The sequence below is a fragment of the Pristis pectinata genome, chromosome 20, assembly GCF_009764475.1.
Source record: "Pristis pectinata isolate sPriPec2 chromosome 20, sPriPec2.1.pri, whole genome shotgun sequence".
NCBI classification, from domain to species: domain Eukaryota; kingdom Metazoa; phylum Chordata; class Chondrichthyes; order Rhinopristiformes; family Pristidae; genus Pristis; species Pristis pectinata.
Window position 1 is genome coordinate 24,777,502 of NC_067424.1, and position 11,741 is coordinate 24,789,242.

The 11,741-nt window shown below is 37.4% G+C and overlaps 1 protein-coding gene across 1 annotated transcript in view; it reads left to right on the forward strand.

The window, feature by feature from the left end:
• The window catches only part of LOC127580934 (receptor-type tyrosine-protein phosphatase R-like), a 64,090-nt gene extending 53,966 nt beyond the window's left edge, over positions 1–10,124 (forward strand). The window contains exons 8-11 of the mRNA XM_052034909.1: positions 676–786; positions 2,812–2,969; positions 4,967–5,080; positions 6,511–10,124. Coding sequence (XP_051890869.1) covers positions 676–786; positions 2,812–2,969; positions 4,967–5,080; positions 6,511–6,619 — 492 coding nt within the window. The 3' untranslated portion in view covers positions 6,620–10,124. The remainder of the gene's footprint in view (positions 1–675; positions 787–2,811; positions 2,970–4,966; positions 5,081–6,510) is intronic.
• Positions 10,125–11,741: the final 1,617 nt, after the last annotated feature.

The following is an 11,741-nucleotide window of genomic DNA, read 5'->3' on the forward strand; positions in this document are numbered from 1 at the left end:
TGCCTGCCATCACATGCAAATGACATTGGGGGTGGAACAAAATCTTGATCGCCATCAATTGGATGTCTTTTTGTTCACTGCTCCTTTCTGAGAACCATCATGTTTGACAGTGACTCAAAGCCACTTGGGCAAATAGGTTCTTTTAACAGGCTGTTCCTTACTTTGAGGAGGAGCTGGTGAGCCTTGGTTTAAGATCTTTGTGAGGCTCTGTTCATGGATTTTATAGAGTTTCAGCAGAATACTTCCAGCAGCCATGAACCAGATTTATTTTGAAATAATTTTAAAAAACTATGAGCCATTTTCTGCATAGCCAAGTTTCCTCCTATACAAAGGGGGCTCCTCCGTGAGCTCAGGAGTCCCAGTGTGTATAGCTAATATGCCCTGGTGCATGGAAACTGTATGCTGGAAAGAATACTATTATGACTCAGCAGGTGATAACAAATTGGAAGAAGGGAACAAGGGAACAAAGGAACAGAGAAGAGTCAGTTCCTATATAGGCTGCAATACATAAATTTTAGCTAAAGCAGAGATATAACTTTAAAGTACCTTGATTAATTATGTCTACACTGCTGCAATTTAAAATATTATTACTGGAAATGCTTAATCAGAAAACTTTGTATTATATAAAAGCAACCCCTTTCTTTACCTTCACACCATTTTTGTTGTGTTTTTCAGAAATGTGTTGTCTATTGGCCAGAAAAGCAAGGTTCCTTTGGCAGGTTTGATCTTGTTGTAAACAACCTGAAAGAATGTGATGGGTACAGTGTTCGGGATCTAACCATTAAGGTACTGGAACAATAATCACATTAGCACAGTTAACAACAAAAATGGCAGATGGTGCTCATAATTAGCATTTACAAGGTGGTAATTAATGGGGATAAAACAAATAGAAATAAATATTACATTAAAAGTAAGAGGCTTGGGATAGAGAGCAAGAGATGCTTTATTCACTCAGAGGTATTGAATGCACTGAGTTGTAATTGAAACAGAAACAAGACAGCATTTCAAAATAGGCTGAACAGCTGATTGAAGGAAGATGAAATATTGGGAAATGGAACTAAGTTACTTGTTGAACTATCTGACATTACATTGACAATGCAGTAGCCATGTTTGTTGATGAAATGTGTTGCTCACAGGCACAAGATCAATGTTTAATTCATCTGATTTTGGAGGATTTTTTAAAACGAAGGGGAAATAGAAACATAGAGTACCAGGGAAACATTGTGCCTCTTTGAATAATGGACGGCCTTGGTTTAAGGTCAAGATCTTGGTTAAATAATCAGGAAGATTAGAATACATGGGATAAGAGATAAGATATTTATTTGTTAGTCACATGTACATCAAAACACATAGTGAAATGCATTTTTATGCGTAATTGAGAATGCGCTGGGGGCAGCCCAGAAGTGTCGCCACTCTTCTGGTGCCAACATAGCATGGTCACAGCTCCTAACCTGTACGTCTTTGGAATGTGGGAGGAAACCCACTCAGACATGGGGAGAACGTGCAAACACCTTACAGACAGCAGTGGAACTGAACCCTAGTCTCTGGCACTGTAATAGCATTACGCTAACCACTACACTACCATGCTGTCCAGGATCCAGGATGAGCTACCCAATTGGATACAAAATTGATTTGGTGTTAGGAGACAGAGGGTGACAGTGGAGGGTTAGAGGCCTGTGACCACTGGTGTGCTGCAGGGATTGGGTCCTTCATTTTTTATCATTTAGATATTAATGATTTGGATGAGAATGTATGTGGCATGATTAGTAAGTTTGCAGATGACACCAAATGTGGTGGTAGAGTGGACAATGCAGAAGTTTGTCTAAGGATATAGATTAACTGGGGAATTGGGCAACGGAAGGGCATATGGAATTTGAAAATTTAAATCAGACAAGTGCAAAGTGACACATTTTGAGAAGTTAAACCAGCATGTTCCTGCATAGTGAATGGCAGGGTCCTGGACAGTCTTGTTAAATGGACAGACTTTGAGGTACAAGTACATAGTTCCCCGAAAATGGGAACACGGATAGACAGGGTGGCGAGGGAAGCACATGGCATGCTTGCCTTCATTGGCCGAGGCACTGAGTACAAGAGTTATGATGTCATGTTACGGTTATATAAAAAAATCAGTTAGACTGCAGCTGGAGTATTGTGTGCAGCTCTGGTCACCACACTACAGTGAGGACACAATTAAGCTGGAGAGGGTGCAGAAAAGATTCACAGGGATGTTGCTGGGACTGGAGTGCTTGTGTTATCAGGAGAGATTGGATTGCCTCAGTCTATTTTCCTTGGAGAAAAGGAGGCTAAGTGTGACATGATAGGAGTTTATAAAATTATGAGAGGCATAGATAAGGTAGATGGCCAGAGTCTGTTTCCTATGGTAGGGGTGGTTGAAATTAGAGGACACAGATTTAAGGTGAGAGGAAGGAAGTTTGCCTGGGCACGTTGGTCTATTGCATTCCCCTCCACTACTCCTCAAGTTTGTGCTGGGCCTCATTGTACAAGTGCAAGAGGCCACAGACTTATAGGTCAGATTGGGAGTGGGTTGGAGAATTAAAGTGGTTTTGATTTTCAAACAAGAGACATCATTCTGCAGGGTATTTTAAAGCACTCTTCAATGGCGGTTTTGGAAAAATCATTGCCTAATGTTTCACAGCAGAAGTGTAAAGGTCAGCCTAGAGCAAAAAGGGGAAAAGGTATGAGGGCAACACTTGAGCAAAGTATTTGTTTTGGGCCAGTAAATACCTCCAAAGAAATATCAAAAAGGAGGCTTCATGAGGACTGAGTGTTAATTGACTTACTTCTTTCCAGGATTCCAAACAGTCTCGAAGTGTAAAGCACTATTGGTACTCCTCTTGGCCGGATCACAAGACTCCAGATACAGCGCAATCACTTCTGGACCTTGTACAAGAGGTGGCAGGAAGCAGGCAGATTGCTGGGAACAGGGGGCCCATTGTAGTCCACTGCAGGTGAGAAACCATTTTCCAAACTCTTAATTATTACAATAATATTCAAAATGTGGAAAAATCAACATGAAAGTAAATTGTTCCACCAGTTTGATGGATTGATGAAAGAATGGATATGATTATTTTTTGCTATTCAATTTTATGTATCTTTACAAAAATGCTTATCATTTTTTCTTGCAAGTGTAATATTATCCAGCTGTGTTAAATAACGTCAACACTACCAAGAAAGGAAGCGCTGAATAGTCATATATCAATTTACAAGGCTATCAGCCAGTGAAGCAGGAGTCCATCATAAGTTGCTTTGAGAAGCATTGCTCATTAAGTATTGTAAGGTTTGATTGGATAATTCACAAAAATGGATAGGAGCGGCGGTGTGGGGAGCATGATTCACAAAGAGTCCACAGTCAGTCAGTGCAATGCAAGCAGCAAAGAAACTTTGTGATGACTGATGACTATGAAAGTTGCTGTGAGTTAGCTATTCATCAGCTACACATACCAGCAGAGTCGATTATGATTAGTTCCTAGAGATACCTAAAGCTAACCTACACCTCCAAAAGTAGCGAATTGTGGCTGCCGGAGGTTAAGTAATCACTAGGAATAATCGACAATTAATAACGGCCCACGATGGGAATGAGTGCACACTGAGTTTATCAGAGTATTCATAACCTGGATGGTAGAAGAGGAAAAGATAAAAGCTATTTTATATCTGTAGGAGAGATGTAGGTCCTTGAGGCACACAGTCAGAAGGCCATGGAAACAGATAATTATGAAGGTCAATGGCAGGAATTCTGCCCAAGGTTTTGGATGCAATACCATAAGAAGTTCAAGTATCTCAGCCAAGAAGTCAATTTCACAGAAAGCAACTTCAAATACCTAATCCTATTGACTGTACCAATAGACTCAGCTATGGCTCAATTCACCAAATATCCTTGACTCTGCAACCAACAAAAATTCTATCAATTGCAAATCAAACTTGGTATTTGTATGCTTTATCTCACCTTCGCAGACTCAGTGCTGTTTCAAACCTCACATGCACATCTCTCTACCACCTGCTTCCAGTTATTTTTGCAAGAATGGAAATCATGCAAGTGGATCGTGCCACACTCACTGGCACAGTATTGTTTCCCTTGCATGAGAAGGTATTGACAATTATAGAGGAAGAACTGTGCCTACCTATTCTAGTACATGTTGGGGAGAAGCTACATGTCATTAAATGAAGGGCCATTGCTGAAGGCATAGTCACTTGTGGGGCTGAATCTTCTGAAGATTAAGATAATCTCTTGCATAATCTTCCTCTCATATTCCATTTATTTTCTTCAATAATCTATTCGGATAAGCTTCAGATGCAGTGAGCTCACACATTTTCCTTTTCCCTCTCTCCCAACACAACATTAACAATGTCTCCAAAACTGCAATTCACTGAGGCAGTGGAGGAAGTTAAAGAAAACAGTAATGATGATAACACTCAATTACACAGTACAACTACCAACCCATGCACAGCCGCTGCATATTTGGATAGGATACGGCAGATGTGGAGTTTGCATTGGTGAGGCATCAGATATAAGAGCATTAGAGCAAGGAAGAAGAATAGTGAATGTGCAAGCTATGATCACCTGAGTTCTCATGCAGAATATCTATATGAGAACTTTGATGACTCAGGCTTTAGAAGCCCTAATGCATTCAAAATCTTGCCAGAACACCCACTAACTAGCTTTTCATGTTACCTGACATTATATTTATACATGTGAGGTGAAGAGAGATAATTGATCAGAGAGTGGTGCTCTAATGCAGCATCGCTGACAACAAATCAGCCTTTTACATGATCTTTCTGCTCCTCATGACCAAAAAAGAACAGAATCCACCAAGCTCAATATTTCCCCTTCCCTTGGCCCTTCTTTTGAGTGGCCTCAGTTAGTTTAACTCCATTGTTTATACTCCACATTTATTAAGTATACTTCATCTATTAAGTATTTAATGATAACAATAGTCTTTGCATTTAGTGCAGGGATTGGGAGGACAGGCTGTTTCATTGCCACAAGTATTGGATGCCAACAATTAAAGGAAACCAACAAAGTGGACATTCTAGGGATAGTGTGCCAAATGCGGATCGACAGGTCAGTGGTGTTGCTTATAGCAAAAATAAGAGATCTAGAATGCATATTTAAGAGCTTTTGTGATTCAATAATGGACAGAAGTGTTTAGCCTGCCGTAATTTTTAACATGTGTGTCACACATTTGCAAATAAAGTGCAACACACTTTGCCACAGGATTTAAACATCACAGCACATTTTCAATTAAAAACCATCATCATCTCACCACCCAAAATCATATTTTTTCAAATTGTCATACCAATCACTCAAACAGTTTTCTTTAACAAGGTTGTTATATCGAGCCATATTACGGCTTTTATTGTGCTGAATGTGTATCCATTTGATTTCTAAACTTCACTAATCTAGTGTCAGCCTAGTTCAGTTTATAGAACACACATCTCAAAGGTAGAAGATTGTGGTTTAAAGGTCCAATTCTGAACTGTGCATGCAGTCTTGCTTTGTAGTTAATGGAGTACTGATGGCACGTTCCATTGTAGCAGTTATTCAATCTGCATGTTGAGCTAGATTTAAAATAAGAAGGTTTTCCTGGTCAAAATTCATCCACTAATAGACATCAGAAAAAAGATTATGTGATAATTTCTATTTCTGGGAGGTTACTGTAATGAAATTTATTGCTGTGCCTACTTACAAAGCAGTGACAACTTGTCAAAAGATTTGTTGGTTGTAACATGCTTAAGAATGTTCCAAGAACATGGAAATGTTCACATGCAAATCTGAACACTTTCTTGCATTTTCATAAACAAGCATGCTCAGATTCTTCTGAAAATCTCCCATGACAGGACTAAAACAGTCTATGCAAGGTATTTAGGCAGGTTAAGAGAATGGGCAAGATGGAAACTGGTGAGAAATGTGAGTTTATTCATTTTGCTAAGAAGAATTATTTAATTTTGGAACCAGTAAATGGTGGTACAACAGGGATATCAATTAGAATTCGGGCACATTTTTATGGGAGTTTTGGTCTTTGTTCAGCATTTTAGGGAGTTCTGGTTTTCCCTGTAATATTAACCTTCTAAAAGCAAATTATACTTAAAAGAAGACACATGAACATCTGTATGGAAAATGTAAACTCCTAAATCCCCTTATAATAGCTGCTATCATAATGCACTCCTTATACACTGCTCTTCAGATACAGTTCTAAAGTTACTTTATTTGTCATACCATGTGCTTTGCTTCAACAGAAATTACAGATTTCTATGCAATACATCTAAACTCTTTTACACAGAGATTAAAGATCATGTACTTTTTGTCCCTTTACATGTGCCTGCACATCCTGTGTGATAAGTTCCTTTTGTTTACATTTGTGTATTAAAATGTGAAATTAATTTGTAAATCTTTTCCATTTCCTCATTTCCAATGACATTTTATTACCTATGTTAGTTATTCCAGACATGTATAATGACTACAGAATGAATGATCTGGCTTCTCTTTTACAGGGGTGGAATGATCCAGACTAGTGAGCAGTATCAATTCTTGCATCAAACATTGTACCTCTATCAAAACAACCACTCCAAGAATTCAGATCCATCATCAGTTTCAAAGTGAAGTTGCTTCATTCTAATGGATGTTTCAAATAAATTTTCAACAAAGGAAAAAAAGTATAAGATCATGCATATATGACAACTAAAATGCTTCTGCAATTACATTATTTTGATATTTATGCTGCAATAGATTTCCATTTATCCGTAATATAAGATAATAACCTTACATTGTGGGTCTGTATGTCATGACAGCTCAATGGTATACTGAAGCACATTTCAGATCAAGATTCTGGTCATTTCCCCAGTTGTTTTTTGGTCTAGAAGTCCCTGCCATAGGTTGCTACTAGATTACAGGTTCTCCCTAAGCATTCTTATGAGAATATTTCTTTATTATATCTGTTTTATGGTTTATATATTTGTTAATGAACAAACCATCTGAAATTCAATTACAACATAATTAAGGAAATTTATTTTACCCAGAAACATGCCCTCAAATTCTAATAGATGGAGTCTGCTAAGGTTTGGCCAGCTTCTAAAATTATTTCACTAACATGCACTATTAAAAGCTCATGAACATAGATGATAGTGGCTTATATTTACCTGTAATAAGTTTAATCACAGAAATGCTGTTTTAGCATGTTATATCACTGCATTTTCTTGTCCCATCAAGGTGCCACAATAAAGTGTTTCAGTCCAGCTTTAAAGGCCAACAGTGTTGCAGTGAGACAGTGCAGTGTCAAGGCAGAACTTCTTAATTTTTCTCAGGTTTCCACATTTAGTGAACTGATGCACAAAGATACTGAACATTATGGATGTGTATATCAATGATCCCAGAGTATCAAACTTTTTCTAATACAAGCAAAATTATACTCCACCCAAACATAGTTAATGTGGCCAGGAGTAGATGGATTCTATCATGTACACTCTAAGGAATAAAGATGAACGATGAGGGTACTTCCGGGAAAACGGAGATATTTAAATTCTACTTCTACTATTGGATTTCAAATTCCAACTGATGTGTAAAATTATGTCAGGAGAGCTAAGTTTATACTGTTATTTTCACATTACTTTCACTTCCTTCTTTCTCCGGTGGATACACATGCCCATTTCTACCAATTGTTTGAGTCAAAAGCAGACTATCAACTTCCTTCTGCACCTGCAGGGAAAGTTGCACCAGCTGCCCCAAAATATGTATCTAAAAAAAATCACTAATCATTTCAGTCATGTCCGTCTTTATTCCTCATAACTTATGTAATAGAATCCATCTATTCCTGGCCACAATGATTACATTTGGGTGGAGTACAATTTAATTAGACAAAAACAATCAGTAAAGGAGGGGCAATCAACATTTGAGCATTGACTAACTTACTGTATATGCCAAGTAATCTTTTAATTCACCTATACTCCCCTTAGTAGCAGTGCATTTTGACATTTTGCTTTCAATGACTGTAATTCAATCTGTTATTTTCCAAAAAATAAGTTTCCTAATAGATAACAAATACTAAATTATCATTCCAACAGCTTTCATGAAAATACATCCAATAGAACATCGGTTTAGAAAGATCATAATCTGCAAGCTTTCGAACAACATACTTTATAACATCCTACGTTTTTATCATTTGTGATTTTATGTTTGTCTCCTATCAAATCAAAACCAGATTGTGTCTGATAAGAATTTGGATTATTTAGCAGTTCCACCTTACAATTGCTGATAATTCAAATGGTGTGTTTTTAAAAGTGCAAGCAATTGACATTTCAACAAAAAAGGACCAAATTTCCCCGCGATTACTTAGCAACGTATTTTCATCAGTTCCCTTACATTTTTAATTCCCAACAAGTCGCCAATCTACTCCCAAGTCTCTACCACTATTTTTCCTGAATTGTTTGTTGAAAGATACATAAACATTCCTAAGATTAATTATTTAGTGATCTTAGCCTATGGAAATGTGTTTCCTTCTTATATTGACTAAATTAGAAACTGTGTGAATGTTGCAAATTTGCAAATAAAAATCATTATTATGTCTTCCTGTGGTGTACCAATGCAAGTCAATACCACATTTTTCTGTACATATTAGTAAGTGGTTGTAACTGAAATTTATTTCGGTGTAACTACATTACTGTTAGTTCCTTATTCATATCCTTTTAACTAAAATATAGAGCTTTATACTTCCTGTTTTATTCCCAGGATAAATGGAAAACTAATGTGAATGATGCATGTTTTTGGCTCAGTTGGTAGTCCACTTGCTTCTGTTTGAGTTTGTGGATTCACGTTCCATTCCAGAGACTGAAATACAAAAATCTAGACTTAAGTACAGTACAGTACCAAAGTGGTAATGCACTGATGACATGACACCTTGTGGATGAGATGACAAACTATGGCTTATTCTGCCTTCTTGAGCAGATCTAAAAAAATCTCATGAAACTATTTGGTCCTGGACAATATCTTTACCTCATTCAGTATCACTTATATGGATTATCACATGCCTTTTTGTGGGCTACGTGCAAATTGGTCACTATGTTTCCTTCATTGCAATTCATTAATTGTACAATGCTTTGCGATGGCCAAAGGCTGAAAGGCATTATATAAATACGTCTTTTTGCAAAAATATAAAAGAAAGTCCACTCTATTTTTTTATATTCTTCCTTTATTGCAAATTAAAATATGAAAGTTTTATATAGCTTGTCAACAAACAAAAAATGTTTTATATATACATTTCAGTGCTTCACTGAATGAAGGTAACTATTCTATATGGCTAGATTTTTTAGGAACTTTATTTTTTGGAAACCAAATCTGTTTTGCACATTAAAATTAATGATCTCCTGTTTAAACTTTCAGATTCCATTAAGTTGAAGAATATCTTGATTAAATTATGATGTTTATTTTGGTTTACTTCAGTGTTGCTGCTAGAATGTTGTACTGATAAGACACTCATTTTGGCATAGTATTATGTTCAACAATGCCTACGCTGCATATGAAAATATAAGATTGTATACTCTGCAATAAACAAGGGATAAAATCCCCTCAAAGATGACTTTAACAAAAAACTCAGCATGAATCTTCATTTTGTAAGCAAGCTTGCAATTTAAAAATTCTACTGAATTTTTCATGTTAGTTTTACCTTTGCTATCAACCAGAAGGGAAACACTGGAAAGAAAAATATTTATATTGTTTTAGTTCCAATGGCTGATCCATTGAATTCCATGGCCCATTGACAATGAAAGGAGGATATAGACAAGTAATTAGAATAACATGGATTTCACCTTACAACTATTGCCATTTCCAAGCACAGCAGAATTCAACTTTATTTTTAACAATCCATCCTTTAATTTCTAATTAGTTTGCAAGTCCAAATTAATCTGAAACTTCAATCAATGAATGTTATACTTAAATTTCTTGTTAACTATTGGAAGAAATATGCTGATAATTATCATATTTAAATAATATGTTTATACTTTGCATTGGGGAGCCTGTTGGAGATTTTGAAGTTGTAAAATGCTTTTTTCTTACCTGATATTTTCAAAAAAGTTATTTAAAGTACAGGAAATTAAAAAAATAACTGTCCAATGCATCAATATTGTTATTGTGTTTGATTCAGCTCAGCATGATATGGTTTAATTTCCATCCTGATAGGAGATCAGCATAATTTGAGTCCCCTTGCAAATGAGCACAAAGGATTTTATCTTTATAATGATCAAAATATTCAGCTCTAGTGTTGGTTAGCATCTCAGAGTTAATCTGAATTTTCCCCAAACCTGTAGATAATACTGCAGCTCCTTTTTGATAAAGATCTTTTCTTAGATGTTCCTCAGCCTTCAATTTAATCTAAAATGCAAGAGATTCTGCAGATGCTGGAATCTGGAGCAACACACACAAAATGCTGGAAACTCAGCAGGCCAGACAACATTTATGGAAGGAAATAAACAGTCGATGTTTCGGGTCGAGGCCCCTCATCAGGACTGGAAAAGAAGAGGGCAGAAGCCAGAATAAGAAGGTTGGGGGAGGGGAGGAGCACAAGCTGGCAGTTGATAGGGGGAAGGTAGGTGGGTGGGGGAGGGGGGATGAAAGGGAGTGATGTAAAAAGCTGAGAGGTGATAGGTAGAAGAGGCAAAGGGCTGAAGAAGAAGGAATCCAATAGGAGAAGACAGTAGACCATGGAATAAAGGGAAGGAGGTGGGGAATAGACGGGCAGGTCATGAGGGCGTGGGAAGGGGAAAGAGAAGGGGTAAGGGGGTCACAGGAATGAGGGCTAACAAAGGGGGGGAAGGGGGAAGGAGGGGATAAAAAAAATTAATTAGCTTCCAAACTTTTAATAAAACTAATAGGCCTGGAAATTCTTTGACACTGGGTAAGGTGTGTAATGTGCTTTGGGTCATGCATGTTTTGTGCAAAGACCCACTGCTACAAAATTCTACTGCTCACCAGGCTCAAGGCATCATGCACAATTGAAGAAGCTTTGCAGCCTTTGTGCACTCAAAGGCCTTTCCTCTGCACACTGCAGAGCAAATAGAGGAAAATAGTTAGCTGCACATCTTGGGGAGGTTGTGGTGGAGAGTGGACCAAGCCAAGAGTACAGTTTGGGAATCTAGTGTCAGGCATGCAAACAACGTGTCCTGGCCATCAACATCAGCTGAGTGTGATTTGAGCCCTGATGGTGGGAACGTTGGCCTGGGAGAATTAGATGACGTTAGTTCATTCATCTTGCCAATGAATTTGAAGGATTATGCAGATGATTTGGTGATTTGAAATACTTATTTCAATGTCCATGTCTCTAAAGCATACAAGAGTCCAGGGATCATGGCTGACTAGTAGACAATGATCTTTGTGCCAGATTTGGAGTCCTGATCTTTGAGATCTAACCTTTCACATGGTTCCATCAATGACTTGAAGCATAGCATCCAAATGTACACAAACACAAACATTGTCTGTGTGCATTTGTTTTACATGGTGATATAGTTCTCTTCCAAGATATTATTTGAAATCAGGAACAATTCAATTTTCCCTAAGTATGCTGTGAAGGACTTGTGTGTTTGACGGTGTAGTCCTTTGCTGCCTTTGCAGCATATGATTGAGCTACCATTTTGATCTAATTGAATTTACTGCACCCAAGACTATCCTTTGAGATGTTCACTTTTCCTGTGTTTTTTTGTTTGTCATTGGCATATCTTTGTCTCTCACAAAACTGCTG